The sequence below is a fragment of the Leptidea sinapis genome, chromosome Z (assembly GCF_905404315.1).
Source record: "Leptidea sinapis chromosome Z, ilLepSina1.1, whole genome shotgun sequence".
Classification (NCBI taxonomy): domain Eukaryota; kingdom Metazoa; phylum Arthropoda; class Insecta; order Lepidoptera; family Pieridae; genus Leptidea; species Leptidea sinapis.
Window position 1 is genome coordinate 12,586,400 of NC_066312.1, and position 24,479 is coordinate 12,610,878.

At 32.3% G+C, this 24,479-nt stretch overlaps 1 protein-coding gene across 2 annotated transcripts; it reads right to left on the reverse strand.

The window, feature by feature from the left end:
• Nucleotides 1–485: 485 nt before the first annotated feature.
• On the reverse strand, nucleotides 486–19,188 carry LOC126979042 (polypeptide N-acetylgalactosaminyltransferase 35A). Of its 2 annotated transcripts, none has more exons than XM_050828219.1 (11): nucleotides 18,859–19,188; nucleotides 17,819–18,091; nucleotides 17,599–17,734; nucleotides 16,334–16,769; nucleotides 16,013–16,253; nucleotides 14,242–14,387; nucleotides 13,406–13,558; nucleotides 8,920–9,137; nucleotides 6,609–6,738; nucleotides 5,679–5,813; nucleotides 486–4,234 (listed from the first exon to the last, which is right to left on the reverse strand). In XM_050828219.1, exons 1-11 carry the CDS (start codon nucleotides 18,953–18,955, stop codon nucleotides 4,103–4,105), a joined length of 2,097 nt encoding a protein of 698 aa, XP_050684176.1. In that variant the 5' UTR covers nucleotides 18,956–19,188; the 3' UTR covers nucleotides 486–4,102. The 2 variants fall into 2 exon arrangements, with proteins under 2 accessions (XP_050684176.1, XP_050684177.1); XM_050828220.1 differs by having other exon boundaries at nucleotides 17,819–17,992; nucleotides 18,859–19,187.
• Between the last annotated feature and the right edge of the window lie 5,291 nt (nucleotides 19,189–24,479).

Genomic DNA, 24,479 nt, shown 5'->3' on the forward strand with positions numbered 1-24,479 from the left:
TTTCAAACGAAAATGACGTAGCTCATTCGTTAGATTATTGTGTTTTAATTAAAGATTTTAGTCTTAACAATATCCGCAAACATGAATTTTAAAATCATCTCTGTATTTGTTACTTTGTAAATCTTTCAATGTTAAATATTTTAAATACTTAAAATTTATTTATTGGTAAACTTTTTTATTACATTTCTCCTCAAACACGACAAATACCTAAACCCAAAACCAGACCTACTTTCGCAATACTCACTTGGCACTCACATACTTTTCACGAACGACAAAGGGCCTCGCAAAAACATGCCGCCCGGAGCCCCGCAATAGGTAGGGCCGCCTCTGCCCATACGATTTATGATTCCTCGCCATATAAATCCGCTATTATCATAGGGCCAATCAGTGAGCTCTGCTTACTGAGTACCTTCATGTTCACCTCACGAGGAGACCAGGTGTTGATGATAGCTATATCATCGTACACATGTGAAAAAAATACAACCTTTAAACTTTTAATGTTGAATATATTTTTATAAATATATAGACTTATTATTTGAAACAAAATGGTAGTTTATATCATATAAAATACTTATTTATAAGTTGCAACACTTATTCCATTAATCTACACATTATGACACTAAACAATCAACATACAATTAGTTAACTATAGGATTGATGGAATTATTACACGAATTTATACATTTGATATATTTAACTTATACAAACACAATGTTGGACTTACATCATACAAAACGGGGAATTTAAATATATCAATACAAAATAAAAATTATAGTGCCGAATAAGATTAAACTTCTAAAACTAATTAAACTTTCACTTTAGAATGATACCAAATAAATTGTTTGGAAACATATTAAACATTGTTCGAAGATAGGAATCATTAATGGAAGGTATTTGATGAAATCGTAATTCATAACACTAATGTTTCGACCGCATCTGCCCCTATCGTCCCAAGTAATGAGTGCCGAAGAACCAAAAACAATGAACACCACGCAGAGCGATATGTTAGTGCGCTAAAACCCTGTGATGTACCGACCCCCAAGCAAAACGCACACGCATCGCGAATGTTCGGGTTGATAGCCGATCACATCTGCATGTATCGTGTACGTGTGTTCACGTCGCTTCATGACGTTAGAGACGCTGGTGCGGCCCCAGTTTTCAATCAGGCTGATTATATAATATTACTAGCTGACCCAGCAAACGTTGTATTGCCGATATTAAAATCGCGATACAAAAGTAACTGTTGATCGTAGATGGGTGAAAATTTGAAGTTGTATGTATTTTTTTATGCTGACTCACAATCAAACAAATTAAAAAAAAGGTCAAAAAAATTAAAATAAAAAAACACCCTTAACATTTAGGGGGATGAAAAATAGATGTTACCCGATTCTCAGACCTACCCAATATGCCCTCAAAATTTCATGAGAATCGGTCAAGCCGTTTCGGAGGAGTTCAAAGTTTATCACCATGACACGAGAATTTTATATATAATAGAATTTTATAAAAAAACTACGTTTAAAACAACGGACTTCAAAAACGGAAAAGAATCAAATAACTAAAAATTTTATTTAACACACCTTTACCTTTAATATTAATAAAATTAATAATAATTAAGTCAGTGCCAAGCCCAAAACAAAATAACACTTAATATTATAAACAGCTTACTCACTGTAATTATTAAGGTTGTCTGGCCACGCGTGTCTGTTCGCTTGGGTTGTTTTGTTCTAGACGAAGCTATTCCGCTCAAAGTCACGAGTGGTGAGTGTTGGTACCTACTTTTACATATGGCTTGGCACTGACTTCAAAGCTATCGATATGTAGCACATACAAATAATAGTATTTTATTAATATTAAAGGTAAAGATTTGCATAAGAGGTGTATTAAATTGAATTTTTAGTTATTTGATACTTTCTACTTTTTGAAGTCGGTTTTTTTAAACGTAGTTTTTTATTTTTTACTTTATAGTGTCAGTTAATATAATTATAATATATAATCAACGTGAATGAAAACTCCTAAAAAAAGTTGTATACAAAAAACAATTATATCATCCACGTACACAAAAATTTTCATAATAATGGTCATAAAATGAAAACAACTGGGCCAAGCTATGTAAATTGTTATGGGACCAAATGGCATCTATTTCGCATCGAACTAAAAAAGAATTACGTAAATCGAATCATAAATCTCAGAGTAATCGGTGTACCTACATAAAAAAATACCGATCCAATTGAGAACCTCCTCCTTTTTGAAGTCGGTTAAAAACTAGTTCTACATAACAGAAGACTATCGAAGTAATACTCGCGGGCTATTTAGATATTACTAAGGATTCTGACTATATTATTTAACAAACGTCTTCTTAAATTAAGACTGGAACGAAGGAACCTTTTGATGAGACACGATCCAATAATTATCTTATTAAATTATATACCATATTATAATCATACCACAGATCAATTACTTATAAAAAAAAATATAAGTTATGAGGATCTGATAATAATAAACTTACTTATAGGAATTATCTAAACATAAGGACAACAGTTTAAAGTTTATGATGGCATATTTTGCAATATCACGTAAATTGAAATGGTAGACACCATTGAATTAAGTCGCTTGTCCACGGGGAGCCGGCTCTGTGTATTTCCCTAGAATGGTTTATGATCTTTAGGGCATATTTTCTTGTACATTTTTGTTAGTTTAACCTCTGGGCATTGTAGAGTTCGGAATGTTGAACAGTCGCTCACCATCAATCATCACTCAATAATTTCTCATTTGAGATCCGCGATAAAGCAGATTCTCAGTCACTAAATTTATTTTCTTGAGATTCTTGGTCTAAACACTTTCTACTAGAACGTTTAGATAAAAAAAAATAAAATTAATAAAATTGGAATGGTACCAACTATACTTATAGTAAAGAAGCTATTAATTTACATTTGATTTTCTAATTCAGAGATCGCGAAAAGATGAAAATCACGTACCGATACATAAATGAAACTCAAAAATCCACAAACATTGTAAAGAAAAATGCCACAAACTTGAGAAGAATGGGCGCAAAAAACTCGGCGCGCATTACAAAAGTTAATACAGTTCTAGCTTTGAATAAAACAATAAAAATATATTGATTACATTTAAGTTATAAGAATGTCACATCAAAACTTATTCCATTTATCTATTATAAAAATATGATATTATGCTAAATATTCTAATTAATAATCTCCATCATATCACGTGTAAATTATGAATGATATGAAGTGTATAAATAGTTATTTTGCAACACTATCTCATTTTCACTCAGCAATTTCATCTATAAAGGTGGTGCTTGATTTTCTTATAACACTTATAACTTTTGTATTTTACAATAACTACGAGGATATTATTAGTCAGCCTGTATTTATCGGTGACATAAAAAATAAATTATCATTCAGTTATGAGTATTATCAAATGTTATCTAATTCCATAAGGAACAGATATATTTAAGCCTGCCAAGCGGCGGTGATTAATTAAAACGTATTTACGATCAATCCTAATCAATTATTTATATCATTTATATAATAATATTGACATATTTTTACACAAATTATCTTGCCCCAAATTAGGCATACAGCCTGTGTTATGGGTTTCAAGACAACGATATATTTAATACAATGTACTTACTTAAACATACATATAAACATCCATTGACTCGGAAACAAACATCCATATTCATCATATAAATGCTTGCACCTACCGGGATTCGAACCCGGGACCTCTAGCTTAGTAGTAAGGATCGCTAACCACTCGGCTATAAAAGTCGTCTATATATATGTATATAATTATGACCGATCTAAACTATAGATCTACTAATGACTAATATTGACACTGAAAAAAAGCCTATAACAATTCTTGACATGGGCTATGGACTAAGGACTATGGACATAATGCTTCTATGACATGTATTTTTTTATTTAATAAAGTGCAAACCTACATTTATCGATATATAATAAAATAGATAGGAATTAAATTGAAAAAGGTTTTAAACAGTTATTAGTCATAGAAATCCTAATATTCAACTAATCAACATATCTTAAAAAATTAACATTCAAATTATATCTAAATCTACATATATTTAGGATCTAACGAAATCCCATTGATTTTTCTCATCATTGTTACAAATCACCATGATGACGGGCTCATTGCGATATTTGCGTTCCACTCCAAGACACATTCCGGCTGCAGTATTATATATTGGACTTCCAGCCTGTGTATAAAAATAAAGTCGAGTTAGTAACTCTTTTTTTTTAAAAGATTGAAATTTAAAAGATTGTTAAAAAACTTTAATGAAAGAAAAAAGAAATTTTAATGATATATATATTGAAATAACCATACCTATATAGGTAATTAATTATATATATATATAGTTGATAAGTCAGTAAGTAATAGATATTATGTCAATTAAAAAATATTAAGTACTAGCTGACCTGGCAAACGTTGTGTTGCCATATAAATTATATATGTAAACCTTCCTTGAGCTTCAACGAATCTATTACAAAAGATTTCATTGAGATCGGTCGAATAGTTAAGGAGTTATTAGGGAACATACAAACATACATTCTCTTTTATATATATAGATAGATAAGATTATAAAATAACACTGCATTTCATTACATAATGAAATGAAATATTTTTCATCTCCTATGTGTTAATAATTAGTAATTAAAATCTATTTGAGTGTCTAATTTTATTGAGATTCATTGAACCGTTTTGGCTTGTTAGAGTAAAAAACATCCAAACATATAAACTTTCACATTTGTAATATGAGTGTTTCATGTTTGATTACATGACCGACTGTCTATTAAAGGAGCAGGGTAGTAGCAGGGTTATAAAGGTAGTGTCAGAAAATAAATATGGTACATTTTATTTCTTCAATAATAAACTAAAACTAAATAATAAACTCCCAAATCATATTAAAATATTAACTATTCAAAATTTAAATGTTTCATACAAAATAAATTAACATCTAAGGCCTATTATAATGTGAAAGATTATTTGAATGATAAAGATAGTTGTTCATAGATAGTTCATAGTAGATAGATTAATGTTCAAAATTTTGTTAATGAATATTATTACAATCATTTGAATGCTATTGTACCTTTTGTACTTCAGCCTGACTTGCACTAAATCTATATAATATATAAAAATGAATTGCTTTCGTTAGTCTCGCTAAAACTCGAGAACGGCTGGACCGATTTGGCAAATTTAGGTCTTGAATTATTTGTGAAAGTCCAGAGAAGGTTTAAAAGGTCAATAAATAGGAAAATGCTGTTAAATTAAACAAAATAAATAAATTTGTTTTTCCTTTGATGTGTCCATAAATAATTTCTATGAGAGAATTTATTGACGCACGGTTTTACAGTTCTGCTGTGAAACAATTTCATTACGACAGTGCATATTTTACGAAGTAATTTTTGATGTTATGATATAATATTGACAAATTCATATAAAAACATTATTTTATTTATTATATACAGAACAACGTCTGTCGGGTCAGCAAGTTGCTTATAAAGTTTTACAGTGAATAAAGTTTTTTTTGACTTTGACTTCTACTTCTTATGCATAGATCTAAAGCTGATATCACATACTTTTATTTAACAATGTTTATGCAATCAGTTTATATTAAACTTTCTTAAGGAAATACAACTTACCGATCCTTTATGCTTCCATTCCTGGGTGCTTCCTAACTCGTGACACTTGCCTAACATTGGTGAAATACTGTTGACTGCATCCAAACATAAGGTTCTTCCGAGCACTAGTTCGCTACGATTTGTCTCAAACCACATCTGAAACGAGTAATTTTGATTTTAAAGTTAAAATAATTATTTTATTTATTAAAAGAAGAAAAAATTAAATAAAAGAAGAATATTTAAATCTGTTATTAATACACACGATTATAAAAATGTTTATGAGAAAAAAATCATCAAAATATTATTATTTATGCCCGAATTAAATGACTTCCATATTTTATTTTCATAGTTAAATAACTTCTATAAACTACTTGGGTTCCTTTGCTTTTTTTATATCATAACTAAGATAGGATTATAAATCAAAGTATATTTTTACTTAGTCACATACGACCGTAGACGGTTGTCAACCGTTGAAAAGATTTTGATGAAATTTGGTTTAAAAGCAGTTTAAAAAAAAATTTAAAGTGACATCCCTCACTTCTGAGATTAATTATACACATTTAATTTATAACCAAAATAAATAATTGTTTAGTTTTGAAAGAGGATTTTACTGGGGTTGAGCAGGTTATCAACTGTAAAGTAAATCCTTTAGATGGAGCCACAACCTGAGAGTTGAACAAGATTTACGTTCGATGCGTCACTCGGACGGTTGGCTCAGTCGGTAAGAGCGCTCGGACCCCGAGAGGCGCGGGTTAAAAATTTATTTGTATAATTACAAGCAGTTTATAATATTCATTTACATTCTATACAGTAAACGACAATACTTAAGGACTAATAAAAAATATATCTGAATACTGAAGTTGATTCAAGTAGTGTGATGGATTTTCACCTTGAAAAATAAAAACCGACAAACATGGTAATACATAAATTAAGCTTCAGTAAATAATATACCTGATTTAAGGTCCTAATGCAGTTAGCGAGAACTAAACCACTGCCTTTTGTTTTTATATCCTTAGCACTTTGGATGCACAGACTTGAGTTTTGAAGGCGTATTTGAAAAGAGTCCGTGTAGTTACGTTTTCTGAAAAAAAAATATATTGAAATATTGCGATTAACAAGGTATTTCACGTGATAATTCGCAATGGGATGTGTGGCGGTGTGGTACAAAAACGTATATTAAAAACAGGACGGCGCCTAACGACTAACATTTTTGATTTGTGAAAGTATATAATCACTCCCTCACACCATAGCACAACCAAACTTAACATATCGAAATCACATCAAAAACAAAAAAAAATCAAAATATATTTATTTTGCCTCACAATAAAAAATTACAATACACAGTTTATTAAAATCTATATTGATACATTGTTATAATTGTGAGAGACCGGCGCTTCAAATAGGTAACAAAATACCTGTGCTACAAGTCACCGGGCCCCCAAAGCAAAACTTACTTAAAAACCCAAATATTTTTAATTTGACAGTACTACAACAACAGTTTTTTTTAATGAACTAGAAAACTTTAATACACTTATTTGAATACTGCGTCAAAAAATGCGGCTGACAGTATACGGGATTTCGTTCCCTTTTAAATAGTAACCAGTATAACTGGCTAAAAAGGAACGGCTTCACAGTATACTAAATTGACGTCACACTGTACAGTGGTCGCAGTGCATATCGGAACATACCAATCAATCATTAGTGTTAATTAATCATTAGTGTTACCATCGTAAAAATCGTTTGTTGCTGTCAGTTTACATCGTTATAAAATTTCCCGAATTTAGGGAAATGTGCAATATATATATGCCTATATATAAGATGTTACATATTAATTAAATTTTTTGTTTGAAATTAAAATTTTGAAAAGAGAATTTAAGAAGCGTTGCGGAGGGGTTGTTATATGAAAAAAGAGTTAAGATTTTTTGAAATATATTAGAAAATTGAAGTAAATACATGTCCTGTTTTTGTATGTAGTGTGGTTATTTTTGCGGTCACTAAACAAAACCAAACTTCGATGCCCATTATTAAATTAAGTAGTCTAAAAAATGTTACGTCAATAATTTTAAATACCTGCGTAATTGTTAAATTAAATATCAAAGTTTTTTGAATTTATACTTCTTTAGGCGCGTTGTGGAAAGATTATGAGAGTGAAATTTTAACAGTAACAGTTGGTTTCTAAAATTTTCCGACATTTGCGAAATACGTTATTTTTTTGGTTTCGTCGTCCATTATTAGGATAGGTAAAGGGTTCAAGACCGTACAGCATTAATCGTTATTTAATAATTAACTGTCAAAGCCATCGTTGCAAGATATTTACAATATTGTTCTTTCTACGAACGTAGAATAGCACGAGGAATAAATAATTTTAAGGATTTTTGCTTTGTTAGGCCCAAGAAGTATAACCTCTTGCGTGCATACATAAGTACACACACACTTTTAATTTTATAACAGCAACCTTACAAAGAAAAAGTATATGGTCTTAATACTAGCTTTTTTTAAATATTTTTAAGCAACATTTTATTGAAATTGAAATTGAAATATTGGGGGGAGCTTGGTTAGGTTGGGTTGGGTTGCAAGTGGCCCAAGCTCCATACAGTGCTGGTCATTCTCCTTTATAAACAGTGTCACCCAGTGGTAGATTTATTTACTAATAAGTTTCTTTCACAATGTTAACTCAATCATACGGTAGATGACGTCCATAACGGTAAACAATGCCACCTAGAGGTAAATAAAATTACTAATTTCATTTTGCTTCAAAATATTAATTCTACCAACCACTGGATGACGTCCAGTCCTTTTGTTAAACAAAATAACGGACCAAAGTATACAGACTTCCAAGTAAAAAGTCGTCAAAAATGTCCAAGCGGCGTTGACATTAACATATACAGATAAAATTAAAAGACGTGTACAGATAACATCAAAAATTTCATTCAAATTAACACCTAATATAGTGGCAGTAATGTTCAAAGTCTATCAACAAAAACTCTGCCTGATAGACGCGTAGGCATAGTTTTGCTTCGGTAAATTTTTGAGCGTGAATGTGAGTCTAGTTGATTATTGTATGACAATGATAGATACACAATAATTTTGTAGTATGTAAAGATAAAAGAGAAACCAAGTAATTTTTAAATATTAAAAAAATAATATTTTATACTTATTTGGTAGAAAATGTTTTCTTAATACTGATGTAACTAGATTAACACAAAAAAATATTTAATTGAAAAAACAACTTAATTTATATTCACTAAATTAAAAACCCTACCGTGAATGCCATGGTTGGAATTTATTCTTGTCAGGGTCGTTAAGAGCTGCAATTCTCTTCTTGGCAACAGTTTCGTCTCCATTTTCCAATTCAGGGTAGACATTCTCAAGGTACCATTTAAATGATTTACATCCCAAATCTTTTCTTAGCTGTTGCCGGTCAGATATATCTCCTATTGAAATGTGAGCTGCAGATGGATTCTGCTCAATTACTTTATTCTGGAAGCAAAGAAGAACTCCTTAGTATGTTTATAGAAGCAAAGTTGTTCATCACCTGGCCTTATCTGCCTATAACAATGACAAGGTGATAAGTGTCTGTCATCCTAAGAATTTAGATGTTACGACACCAAAAATTAAACGAAAACATAATGTTAAAGATATATGTAACCTATGGTTAAGTAGAGTTCAATTGTTTATAGATTTTAATAATATTCTGTAGCAGACTTGTTACTTGTCTACACTGCTGATCACTATAGTTTTATCTAATATATAAAATTCTCGTGTCCCGGTGTTTGTTACCAAACTCCTCCGTAACGGCTGAACCGAAATGAAACTTTGCACCCGCCTAAAAGGCAACCTGATCTCTCCAACGAACATAGTTAGTGCCGGATAGGTGACACTGTTGGCAATATAGTTTATGTTTTGCACCATAATGATTTGTATGAAATTTTGTGTGCATATCGAGTAGGTCTGAGAATCGGCCAAGTAAGGCTAAGTATGTATTTTTTTATGTTTTAGACAATTTTTTATTTTTATTTTATTATGGTTCACCATTGAAAAATACATACAACTTAAAATTTTCACCACTCTACGATGAACAGCTATGCTTGTATCACGCTATTTATATTATTCTAGATCACAATCGAATACAATAATTGTAGTATAATTTTACATACGTTTTATTTGTCAGGTTTGAGAATCGGTTGACATATATTTTTTAAACCCTAAAAAAATTTAATTATTGAAATTCTTTTTTTTACTTTATATGGCAATACAACGTTTGCTGGGTCAGTTAGTATTTGTATGTATAATAATGTGATCATACAAAGTAGCTATTGTAGTAGATAATAATGGTGCTTACACCTAGCCTAGATTTATTCAAACCCAAAGTACACTTTGGTAAGTTATGAAGTTTTAAGTAAGTACAATTTATGAAGTTATAATTAATATTATAAGCTTCCTCGTGTGGTGTTTCCAGGACGATATGACATGTCAAATAAAGCGCGTAGGCACACCTTTCCAAAAGGCCGGTAACGCTCCTGTGCTTCCTCTGGTGTTGCGTTAGTGGGCGGCGGTGATCACTTAACATCAGTTCACCCGTACGTTCGCTTTTCCTCCTCTTCCATAAAAAAAATCACAGCTCTTTAGAGATTAAAATATTTTTACTGTTTGTTGCGATTCTGCCCCAGAATTCTGCAGATACGAGATACACAGGTCTAAATAAGGATAATTGATCCAAATTAATTCTAAGCTTCAAATTGAAGAATGAATAATTACAGCACTATAACATCATAACTTCCTGGATTTTTCCACCAAGCACATCAAATTATCTAGAAAAACTCGTGAACGCGTGGTCAAAATCTGGCACGAGATACCTCGTGCCAGATTTTGGTGAGACAAGTCCGTCCGTAAGAGACGTCCTGAGGATGCCTCGTGTAAAAACAAAAATCAAAATCAAAACGTTTATTGAACTCATAACATTGATTTACAATGGCTTAAGTTCAGTCATACACTAAATTTCATAATAATAAATACATAATATCAAACAGATAAAATTAAAATCAAACAAATCAAATTAGTAATATAAATAAAATCAAACAATTAAAATCACATAAAACAAATCACACTTAAGTAGATCAATTCAATTCCAGGCTGCTTTATCATTTAAATAATCTTGTATATTGTAATAGCCTTTGCTGCTTAATTTACTTTTTGTGTAGGCTTTGAATTTATTCATAGACATATTTGCTATATGTTCGGGGAGTTTATTATAGAAGCGAACACACTGACACCTAAAAGAATTACTGACTTTATGGAGTCTTGTGGCAGGCATGACAAGTCTACCCCTATTTCTAGTATTAATACTATGTAAGTCACTTAGTTTTGTGAACTTATTTTTATTCTTTTGTACAAACATCAAATTCTCGTAAATGTATTGTGAGGCCACTGTCATAATACCTATTTCTTTAAACTTATTCTTTAACGAAATTCTAGATCCCATGTTATAAATGGCTCTAACGGCTCTCTTCTGCAGCACAAATATCGTATCGATCTCAGCAGCATTACCCCATAAAAGGATACCATAGCTCAGAATGCTGTGGAAGTAACTAAAATATACTATTCTGGCCGTATCTATGTCAGTCAGTTCTCTTATCTTCTTAACCGCATATGCTGCAGAGCTTAATGTGTTTGCTAAGGCAGATATATGGTCACCCCACTGAAGCTTGTCATCTAGAGTTATAGCCAAGAACACTGTCTTATTTACAAGATCCAACATTTTTCCATTTAATTTAATGTGTTTTTTTACATTTGGTAATATGAATTTTAAGCATTTCGTTTTCTTACCATTCAAAAGAAGATTGTTTACTTTGAACCATTGTTCTACCTTAGAAATAGCATTATTTACATGTTCAATAGTAGTTGCATGTCGATTAACTTTAAATAATAGTGATGTATCATCCGCAAACAATACTATATCATGTGTGTTCTTTATAAGATAGGGTAGGTCATTGATATAAACTAAAAACAGAAATTATCCGAGAATTGAACCCTGCGGGACACCCATTCCTAACACGGAGCCTGAAGACCTTACACTATTAACTTCAACATACTGTGTCCTGTTATTCAAATATGAGATTAATAAATTTAATGCACTTCCTCTTTTGCCATAGTGTTGCAATTTCCTGATTAGAATTTCATGTTGGACGCAATTAAACGCTTTGGAAAGGTCGCAAAACATTGCTAAAGAATCTTGTGAATCCTCCCAAGCACTAAAAATATGTTCCATTAATGCAACACCTGCGTCAACAGTTGAACGTCCCCGAGTGAATCCAAATTGTTTATCATGTATAATTTTATTTATGTTAAAATGAGCGCGTAGTTGACACAGTATTAGTTTTTCAAATATTTTACTCAGGGTAGGCAAAATTGAAATAGGCCTATAATTAGAGGGATCTGATGAGCAACCCGACTTGAATAAAGGTATTATTTTGATATGCTTCATGAGGTCTGGAAATGTGCCACAGTCTATACATTTGTTAAATATTAGGACTAGATCAGGCGCTATTATATCAATCAGAGAGCCTATTACTTTAACAGATATACCCCAGAGGTCAGCTGTCTTTTTAACATTTATCTCTTTAAATTACTTTATAATATCCGAGATATTAACATACTTAAATTGGAAATTATTTGAACATTTAGTAACATTTGCAGAAAGTAATGATATTGCCCTGGTTGAACATAAGTTTAAATGTTTAGTGGTAGATATGGGAACATTGGTAAAGAAATTTTCAAAAGCTCTAGCAACATCTAAGTTTGATTTTACAATTACATTATTAATATTTAGATTAAACTCAGAGTTTTGATCTTTTGTTTTACCAGTTTCATTATTAATAATTTTCCAAGTAGTTTTGATTTTATCGTTAGAATGTCTTATTTTATTTCTTATGTATAAAGATTTTGCTGCTTGACAAACATGTTTAAATGTTTTTGAATATTTTTTACATATTCCAGAAAGAGTGGATTATGGTTGAAAGTTTTTTCATCATAGAGGCTATAGAGCCTCATTCTACTCTTATGAATTCCAGTTGTAGCCCATTCACTAAATTTGGTATTAGTATTAATTGTAATGGTCTTCGATGTAAATATTTTTTTTAAATCAGTATTAAATAAATTAAAAAAATTATTATATAAAACATTGGGGTTATTTTCCTCTAAAGGTATTACTTGCAATTAATTAAATAGGTAAGATTTAAATAAATTCAGACGGCCCTGTGTAATTGGTACAACAGTGATGTCTTTAGTTATAGTATTCCTAAAAATCCTCATATGGTGCTGATGGAGGTCTATACACACTTATAATAATGAACTGCTCTAAGGTAGAGGCGAAACACGTATCGAATTGTTTAAAAACAAATATTGACGGAATTAACACTAAAGAAAACTTATATCATTCGTATATGTGTGTATGTATGTTCACCTTAAACACGAGAACCGTTGGCCGAATTGAAATGAAACTTTACACCCGCGTAAAAGGCAACCTGACCTCTACAACAAACATAGTTCAGTTAGTGCCGGATAGGTGACACTGTTGGCAGTATAGTTTATATTTTGCACCATGATAATATGTCGAATTCAGTCTGATATGAAATATTGTATGCATGCATGTCACAGCATTGGAACATATTTGTAGATTATTTAGGTGTTTTACTAAATGTATGTCGTATATTAAACATAGTCATAGTGGGCAAATAAATAACACTTACCACATATTCATCCATCCATACTCTTGCCATTCTCATTGAATTGTGTAACATATAATCTTCTTTATGACCTAAGCCATAAGGTCTCCTTTTCCTGAAGACATGACCTACTCGACTGCAAGGAATCAATTCCACTGTTCCTCCACACATCCAAACCTGCAACCATTTTTCATATAACTTTTAAAAAATAAACAAGAGCGAGTCTTGCACACAGAGATATTTTTTGCATAGCAGAATGATTAAATATTATAATCTCCATATTATGCTAGATTTATTATTTATTGTTAAATTGGCAAATAATAAACTCACACTGTCATAAATGCTGCCTGCTCTCTAACTATTGCGGCTTATGATATAAATATTGCTGACTGACGGCTAGCGGAGCCTTAGTAATAATTAGAGTTCATTTAACTTTTGGGTATGAAGCCATAAAAATTATCCACCAATATATTACTTGAAAAAAAGATGAATGAACCTAATTCGCGGCAATTATAAAGTGAATAATGTGTTTCTTAATGAGATGTTCGACAATGTATGCTGAGATGGTTTGGACATGTCGAGAAAATGAATGAAAAACGATTGACGAAGAAAGTTTATCGGTTTCGGGGGGTTTCGAGATCAAGTCAGGGACATCTTGAAAAAAGGCCAGGTCAAGAGTAAACTAAACCAAAGAGCATGTGTAAAAGGAATAATGAAAGTGGACGAAGCGAAATAAGTATGTAAGGATCGTAGAATGTGGAAAGAAGTGGTCTCTGCCTACCCCTACGGGAAAGAGGCGTGAATTAATATTATGTATGTACATACACAAAATGTTCGACAAATTTATACACAAAACATACCCTAAATGATATTTCCAAATTTTCACCACCCCATAAATTCATGCCAGCGTCATATTTTCCGATTCTATTAAAATATTCACGATATACAGCAAATAGACCACCAGCTATTGTTGGTGATTTGATTGGTTTTATAAAATCAGCATCATCTGAAATAAATAAGAATTTTATTCTATTATTCAATATGAAACTAGACTTAAATCGATGTCTGCCTGTTATACTAAAATGCAACATTACTCTGCCTGTTCAGTATGACAAATTGCCCCTTGGTGATAATTGGGCAATTTTCTGAGTCTTAATGCAATAATTACCTTCTAGATGAATCCTAAACTAATCAAAATATACATATTCCTGTAATCTAATACAACAGAAGGGTAATGTAATATGGGACAGTTATTTATCATAATTCGAAATACTCGAATTTTTTAATTACTAATAAGAAAGAGCAATTTATAGCAAGTAATGCTCCCAAACTCAAATCTGGCGTAGATTTCTGCCGAAATAGTATGTTTTGTGCTTTGTTTACAGTCATTGCGTTACGTAATGGCATGCTCTCGAATAGTTTTCTCGGGACACTTAAGACATGACCAAATTAAATAATTAAGAATTAAAGCTGTCCGGCAACCTTCTACTTGTACTTGAGGTTATTTCATTTTTTGTGTTGATAGACCGATGGCACTACAAAAAATTTATGGGTTGGTTGCTGAGAAATGGCTGATCTATTCTGTTTCTTCCTACATCATTGACATATTTATATATATTATTTTATATGTTATTATATATTATTCATATATTTACAAAATATTAAAATGGATATAGTTGTTATCCTTTAGATATAAACATATGCCATCACGAACTTTTCTGTGGAACTATATAAGATACACAATTCCAGTATACATTATTTTGTTATATCTCAGGTTTAGGAAACATTTTCGTTGAAAGCTCCCAGATGGATTATTTTTTTCCGACGACTGCAACAAATAACGTTCGTATATAAAAACTTTGCAAATTATATACTAAAATCTTCCTCGAGAAACATGCTATCCATTGGTGAAAATAGCATGAAAATCGGTGCTGTAGTTGTTGACTTTGTTTTATAATATGTAGTGATATTAACATTTATTCTGCTGTGTAATTTTATGGATATGTAATATGATATCCTTGTGATATATATCATATATAATAAAGTGGGGTGATATTGAGAACCGAATCGCTGTGATAGATTTATCAAATTATTTTTGAAGCCAAATGCAATTTTTGGAACTCTTCATCTGCTTTTAATTAGTCAAATGCTTGTACCTACTGGGCGATGATAGCTTCGTAAAAATGAACCTTCTTAATTTGTGACACAAAAGGGGCCATTCACGTAGTATTTTAGTATGAATAGGTGATCAAATCAGTGAAGAATTTGAAGAAATCATTCCCGTTATGTCAAGATAATTCTTAAATCTAAATTTTGTTTTACCTTTCTACTTCAAATCCGAAATAGCTTGACTAGTTCAAAAAAATTAACTGGCATCTGTATTTGTGCATGTTGATTATAATATGAGCTATCGGACTATCATACTCATTACAGTAACAAAATATGATACTTTTGTTTTGCTTTGCAAAAATAAGTAAAACTCGGGTGTCAAATACAGTAGAGTTAAGTAGTTATTTGATTTAAATTTTTTTCACAAGGAGTCATGATTTTTGTTACATATCAACACAAATATTGATTCTTATGACATGATAAATTTGATAGATCATAATATATATTTCTCACTTAACTCACCCTTTAGTGAACCTTTAGGTAAATTATCCCATTTGAAATGTAATCCCCAGTTGAAACCACCTCTGACCAGTGGACTACCAGTGTATTCAAAAGTATCAGCATTAATAACATCAATAATAGGTGCCACCACTCGAGCAGAATAGCGTGTTTTTACACCATCAACATCTTCTGCCAGTCGAGATAAAAGTGGAGGTAGCCAATTTATGTTTACCTCAATATGCGAGTCCAAGAAAATAAGAACCTTAAATAGAGAAAATTATATAAGATTACAAATTTATAATGAAAAAGATAATATAGAAGAAGTCTATGTATATTTTTTACCTCTCCAACACTATTATCAGCACCATAAAGTCTTGCGCGAATCAGTCCCTCTCTTTTACTTGTTTTCAATAGCCTTATGTTTATTTTAGGCTTTGAAAGTCTTGCAGTACTTTTATCAGTTACCATTATCACATTCTCACCATTATTGTCATCATATATATAATCCACTATATTGTCATCAATATTATTTGTTTCCAACATCTCGTCATCTTTGTGTCCTTGATTATTTAAATCATTTACAGCTGTATGGACACTATAATGGAGTTCCTCTAGATCGCTATAATCATCTACTAATATTATTTCTTTGATGTAACTCTGTTCTGTGTTATCTAATATGGAATGGACAGATCTCATGAGTGTTTCAAAATGTTCATTATAAAAACAGATGATTATTGAAACAGTTGGTAATTTTTGAGAATATCTTTTTGATTTACACCTGCAATTTTCAATTTAAATGAGTTTTACAATATCTAGTATTAATATTTTAATAAATAACTAAGAAATTAGTTTAATAAATAACTAAGGGCCCATCAACAACACTACGTTGCTGCGTCGCATTGTAAAGTCTACTACGCCGCAGAACTAAGATCTAAATAGTAGAGGGAGGGTTCGGTGGCGCAAATCACATCCAGAGGTAGTTGATGTTGTGGGCAATGTCATCGTACCCGTATAAATTTTACTCACCGTTCAAAAACCGTGCTCGGATCTAAGAAAAGCGCTCTTGGATGTTTTTTTGCGTTACGATGCCGCAACGCAGTTGTGTGGCCTGGCCCATAGACAACATTCTTCATTGATTGTTTTCATTTTAAATGAATATCTCCATTATAAATAAATATATAAAAAAATATTATTAATGGAAATGGGCTGGGCATATGAGAGGGAAGGAAATATGGAACAAAAAGGTCACAGAATATAATACTGCTTACAATTTATTGTAAGTAGATAATATGTTTGAGCATCTAGCTTTTCTTGAAAAAACACCAACTGATTAATTGTAGGTACTGATATTACAAATTTTATGTCTTATCCATACACTTTCTTTTATGTCAGCCTCCAATTGACAATAGATTCAAAGATATTTATTTCACCAGTATGAGACAAAGTGCCTTAGGGCATGTCAACAACATAAAAAACGAAAAATCTAATGACTTTCTAAGGCAGTTTATGTTAAAACTGTGTACTAGGAAAAGAACACAGCAACATCTCCACCTGGATTCTTTTAACTTTAATTTATTGTGATTCAAGTTATTTTCTCCAATACTCACAGTTTATTTCGTGTATCAGGTATAGCTCGATGACTTCCAATTCGTTGAGATATAAGTGTATTAAAAGCATGTAGATTATATCCTTTTTCTCTGATTTGAACATCTTCAGCATTCCGAATGAATCCAAACTGATTCTCTGAATAAAAGAGGTTTAGGCAATTCAACTATAACTCAATTTATGTAAAGTTAATACTTCAAAAATAAGATAATGTATACTTACCAAGGCTTTTATCCGGTTTAGCTAATGACATTTGGTCAATTTGCCTTGCAAATTTCTCTTTTAGCATCATCTTCTTCAAATATTCCGAATGATCTCTTTGCTTTTTCCACATTTTGTTAGCAAACCTGTAGTTTGGTTTTGCATCATCTAACAAAAGATTCTTGTTTTCCAAGGCTGCAATAGATTTTTCATTGTTTTTAACACGGATTTTTTCTTCACTATTAACTAGATGGTAAGGAATCTTGTTGTTTTTGTTAATTATTACACTTTTACCTGGCAAAAATGAAGTAATATTTTATATTTTTGTTACATGATGGATAAGAGTTTATCATCAGTGTCATTAGAAATGACATCAAAAAGAATTCTAAAGGAATCAAATTTGAGTAAATAAATGCCTTTTATGCCTTTTAAATGGTTTTAAAGGAAGTGTTGTTCCCTGATTACATAGCTTTGGTACAAATTTACTAACACAGTGATTTGACACATCTTTAAAAAGTGTGAGAGCCCTAATTTAATATTGACCACACAGTCAACTTGTAATTCCTCTGATATTGCAAGATATTATGGTTGGCAGTGATGACTAATGGGAAATAATATTTGTAATTGATTAGTAAATCATAAAATATTTATTTAACATTAAGTAAATACTACTTCTTTACATAATTAATATCATTAAAACTTCATTTGATTTTTCACTATCAAATTATAATAATATAATTAAACTTAAAGTAGAAGTCATGATATTAATTAAAAATAATAATAGAAATACAATATGAATATCACTATAGTAGAGGGCATGTTAACACTTAATTACTCACTAATTTAATTTTAAATATATTTATACTATCTCAACTCATTTCTATATACACTTTAAACAGAGACACAGCTATTATTATTTTTTTTCTAAATTTAAAGGGTAATTTAAGCAGATTAAATGAGGTTGTAAACCTCAAATAATATAAGTTAGTATTTCTCAAAAATTTTCAAAACATAAAATACTCAACAATATATTCTATTTAATATAAATATATTTTACTTACCACTTAAGTTTAGCAGCCAATATAAATACAATGATATGCTCCAAGTAGCTGATGCGAATAAGATGCCCCATAAAAATGAATTATTAACTCTTCCCATTCTGAATACAATTAATAACGAAAACTTTTTAAATCACCTTAGAATCACAAATCTTGAAAATCATTATCATGATAAATCAACACAATAAACTTGTTGGACAACAGAAATGAAAAGGAAAACTTAAATGGAAGACCTATGAATATGTACATTTATTTTGTAATTAAAACAACATTTTATATAATAATATCAATCTGTTAATCAAAAATGCTGTTATTAAAAGTTTGTTAATGTGTTTTACAACCCTACTCTATTTGAATTTTTAGTATACATTTGGCAATGGAATGACATTTTATAAATACCACCATAGACTATAGAGCTAAGCTACAGAGTATAGAAAATACGAATTAGAAACTATGGTGCTTAGAACACTATAGAATTACCCCCTTATTCATAATAGTCTGCTAACTTAAAGCATTGCTAATTCTCACTCTGTCTTCTTCTATTGACCTAAGTCAGAATGAGAAAAAACACTTTTTAAAGTTAGCGGACCATTATGAATAAGGGGGGTAGTCTCCGCGCACCCCTTCTTGATGGCATGTAGCAAAAGTTTTGATACGTGCTGTCATATTTTGGTCATTGTTACTGAACGTAGTGTTTAAATTCTCTTTGATTGTTACCCCTAATTGAAGTAAATCGTAAACATATTATTGTGGATGTAAATGAAGACACATTAATAAAAACAATGTACTTTTAAATGTCTTATTTATTTTAGTACCTTAACATAACAATAGTTAAGTTAAACACGTTTGCCTATCAAAATATCGTGTTATTGAACAGAAGAATAATGATCAGTGGCACTATTCTCGTAATTTCAAGATCATTGAAGTTAAGTTTCGATCCAATCCAGGATTTTCTCTAGAGGAGAATGCGTGTCAACGACATTTGAACGACAAGCTTGCTCGAAGTTACCAATATTGTTCTAATAAAACTAAAATATTTCTACTACTATTAAAAGGGTTATCTATGCTCTATTAGATAATGTTTTAAGGTTTTAACTCAACCAAACTTCAAAATTTTGCAAAATAAGCATCTACCAACCACGGATGAGTAAAAAAATCCTCCGCGCCATGATAGTAAGTGAAGCACCGTTATGCTAGTGTGTATGCGGTTACGGGGGATACTTGTTACACAATTTTTTTCTCCCTTAAATAATCATATATGGCCACAAATACTTATAAAGTATCGTTTTTACACTTTTTCACAACGCACGATGGCATTTTTTAAATATTTTATTAAGACGCAAACTGATCTGTCACAGACGATGACAATTCTCATAATGGCCGCCTATCGGCCTGTAGTAGTGTAAGTGTGTGCGTGCGTATTCACAAGTTAATCGGCTTGTTTTGGTGCTACACTTATGTAAGGTGACATGGAGTCCTTATTTTTTTACTAGTCCATGCTACCAACAATTGACGTTCTAATTTGTAACGAGAATACGCATCGTGCCCTAAATCGGAACGTAACTTCATCACAAATGTCACAAAAATACGAAATTTATCTTATTGACGCTTTTGCATTGGTCGCTTCGATCCTATTCTCGTTTTGTTACGAGAATAGGCCTACAGAAAATATATTGTCTTCTTTTTTAAGTCGTGAAGTTGAAGTGAAGCTTTTGACGATCAGGCAGCTCGCTGCGTGGGCTACCAACCTCTCAAGCTAAACTTCAGATTTTCTAGCGTTACACGAAACGTCAGATTTTGTAACGTTACACTAGAACATCAGATTTAGGACCGTTACACGATTTAAGTATATAAGTATACAGAGTGGCAGCTTCTACGTGCTTCCGCTCAATCGTAAACAGTTTTTTGGTATGTAATGACGGTTTCGAAAAATATTTATTTTAAAAACTAGTAGTTTTCAACACCCAGAGTATTTAATACCTTAGCGTTATTCTTATTTCTTCACGAAGCTGTGAAAGTAATGTATTTATTATGAAGTAAAAATTGGCAGGTACACACGAAAGCTAAATTTTGATGCGGCTTCAAAATTTATTAATATTTAACAATTATTCGGACCATGGTGAATTTCCTGACCTAATAAAGCATAGTAAAGTAGTTCCTCTACTTATATCAGGTTGTACCCTACTAACTATAGACCAATATCTATACTACTTACTTTGACCAAAATTTTTTAAATGTAAATGTTAAATCAATTGCTTCCTCATTATTCCATAATAATTTATTACACTTCAAATACTTTGTTTTTACTCAGGGTCCTTCAACTACCGATGCTGGTGTTGACTTGATGCATAATATAATTGTGTTGTTTGCTGATGATACATCACTCATATTTAAAATACGCCGTTGTTTACCATTTTTGATGATGTTAACAATGTTTAAACTAGAAGTTGTACATTGGTTTGAAGCTAATAACTTATTACTTAATAGTAATAAAACGATGCGTTCAGTTTTTCTTGGATTAATTTTAGATGCCAAGCTCCAATGGGGGTCCTCTTATAGACAATTTATCGAGCGGCCTTATTTCCCCTGCATTTAAAAAGATTCGTTACCCAACAGACATTAAAAACTGCAAGATTGGTTTATGGATACATTATTATGGCGTAATGTTGCGGAAAGTTATTTTATTTTTGTACTGCAGAAAAGAGCTGTTTGGGCAATTTATTAAAGTATGGGTCTAAGAGAGTCGCGTTTTAAGAATTTTAAAATTATGCCTGTCCTTAACCAATTACTGATATGAATTTTTATTATTGGGTATATTTTCATAAATATGTAAATAAATTTCAAAAGATATTTGAAAGACATAATATTAGCATGAGAAACATAAATAAACTGTGAATGTCCACTTCTAGGCTCAGTAAACTCGACAAGTAATTTCTGGGTAATTGTGTTAGATTTATAATTGCCTTCCTGAAATAATGGGAATGTTTCTCAACAAGTTTAAAGCCTTATATTAAACAAAAACTTATAGAAAATTCTTATTACAATTTAAGGAATTATTTAAAAGATAATGACACGGGAGTGGATAGGGATTGGAAATAATACTCCGCTTATAGGAACGAGTCTTTATTTGCATTCACTTTTTCTGAACTTGCACTTGCCGGTCTGCCGCTGTTCCTTTTGTGGGCGGCAGTACCTTCAACGCGTCACACTGCACTAGGTCTCTTCTATCTTCTTTTTCTTGGAACACTTCCACTTTTCACTACTTCTTCTTTTCTTCTTCTTCTTCTTTACACTTTCGAGTCAGAACTAGAACTGCCGTAGGCCACGCTTAGTACGGCTTATATACCCCCGGATCTGTTCCATTTTCAAAGTGATTCCCCCATTCCATCTTTAAATTTAAATTGTACTAGAAAATTCTTTTAATTATTTTTATCCTGCTTACAAATTTTCCATCCCTTTTTTTCTGTTCGATTTGATCCTGAACTTACTAGAAATTTCCATTAACTTTACAAAACCCAAAAAATTCCATATACTGGTAGGTGTATCGAACCCGGGTCTACACAGCGTCTAAAGTAAATACTTTTCCGATGAGCTACGAATCTTGCTGACGGAGCTGTTGAAATTAATAATGTGTTGAAGTTTGACAACTCTCGTCATATACTTTGAAACGTTGCTACGCAACAATAAGAATGCTTGGGTATGATTTGCCCTAAAGTATTTGAGCTTTTATTTACTTTTAATGAAAATATTATGGTAAGTATTACTTAATAATTTTAAATTATGTTATGAACATTTAAGCAAAATGGTAAAATAATTATAAATAGAGATATATAGTGGCTTTTTCACAATATGTAGACGAACATCCTTATTTTTTATTCGGTTGAGTTCTCGTTACGGGGTTTATCATGGTCGCTTAAATGTCACTGCTAGAGACGACGTGGAGCGGGTCGGTCTCTTCCCTAAAATCTGGTTGAGGGAGGCGAAGGCTGGTCCATGCGTCATGCTCGTGAACGGGCCCTACTTGCGGTGGCTGGATGATCCTGTTACCAGAAACTCTGCTTCATGTTTTTAAAATTAAAGTTATGTATTTTTTTTAAATGCTCTTATAATACCTTTGATTATGTAGGTATTGTGTATGAGGATTGATGCATCTACAGTACTGGATGACTCTGGTCACGTAGTTCGTGTAGTATTCGTACTAAAAAGTGGCAACAGAAATGATTGCTAATCGAATTGAAAGCTAATAAATAATTTTCATTTGATGAAATTACTTTTATTTATCACAGTGATTTCACTACATGCTACTTTTCACAGGCAGTGATTTTAAAATTGCTTGTCTGGTGCACTTCGCCGTTGGTACATAGACGATTGAACTCTTTATTCTACGATGAAATCTGAAGTTCGGATTCCGGACAGGATATGCGAACAGTGAAGTGCGTTTTCATTTAAGTGTGATTTTAGCAGTCAATGAGAACATTAGTAGCAGATGCCACGTATGAAAACCTAATTCATATGATTTTACACTTGCTACTCATGAAATGTTCCATCCTTACTAAAAGTGGTCAAAGCAGTGAAGGAGGGAATTTGAGAAAATTCTAAATCGTAACAATTTGTTATTTTTTTAAAGTGATAAACAAGGGGTAAGGGGATATATTATTACTCAAATAAAATTTTAAACCTTTATGAACGATGCGGGACACGAAAAACTCGATAGAAGACACAAGTTTCTCCCGGCACTGGTCGACGATTTCCCGAGAGAGACCTGCATGGCCCGTGTACACGGCATCACCAGTGCTGTCGTCTGCATAGCAAAGAATGTTGGAGGTGTCCAACATATCATTGATATGCAGAAAAAACAGCGTGGGAGACAGCACACAGCTTTGGGGCACTCAGCATTCACGGGCTTCGGGTTCGAGCAATATCCGTCGACAACGACCTGTATGCTGCGCCCAGTGAGGAAGCTGGAGGTCCACTTGCACAAGCTCTCGGGAAGCCCAAATAATGGAAGTTTGGAGAGGAGCGCCTTGTGCCATACACGATCAAAGACCTTCGCTATATCCAGGGTAACTGCCAGGCCTTCCCCCTTGCTTTCAATAGCCGCAGCCCATCTGTGTGTTAGGCATACCAGAAGATCACCTGCCGACCGACCATGGCGAAACCCGTATTGTCGGTCGTTGATCAACTGGTGATCCTCTAGGTATACCAAGAGCTGACGGCTAATTATGCTCTCCATAATTTTGGAGAGCAGGGAGGTAATAGCAATAGGCCTGTAGTTTGCCGGATCCGAACTGTCTCCTTTTTTTGGATCGGATGGACAAGGGCTGACTTCCATGAGTCAGGGACTACGCCTTTAGAATAAGACTGCCGGAATAAACGCGTTAGCACCGGCGTCAACTCAGGGGCACACGTTATAAGCACGATTGGAGAAATGCCATCCGGCCCGCTCGACTTCCTGACGTCCAACGAAAACAGAGCTCGCCTAACAGTTTTCTGTCTGAACTGTACTTCAGGCATAGAGCTCTGACACCGCGGGATGGTCGGCGGTGTTTTTCCGTTGTCGTCAAGAGTCGAGTTGGAGGCGAAAAGAGTGCACAAGAGATAGCCACATTCTTACTGCTCGATGC

Bases quoted from the DNA above. Each gene is read 5' to 3' on its own strand.
- LOC126979042 (XM_050828219.1), bottom strand. From the start codon at position 18,955: ATGGGAAGAGTTAATAATTCATTTTTATGGGGCATCTTATTCGCATCA. The intron at 16,770-17,598 runs GTGAGTATTGGA...TGAAAATTGCAG, and splicing joins CCTGATACACGAAATAAACT to GTGTAAATCAAAAAGATATT. The intron at 5,814-6,608 runs GTATATTATTTA...TACTCGTTTCAG, and splicing joins GCATTAGGACCTTAAATCAG to ATGTGGTTTGAGACAAATCG.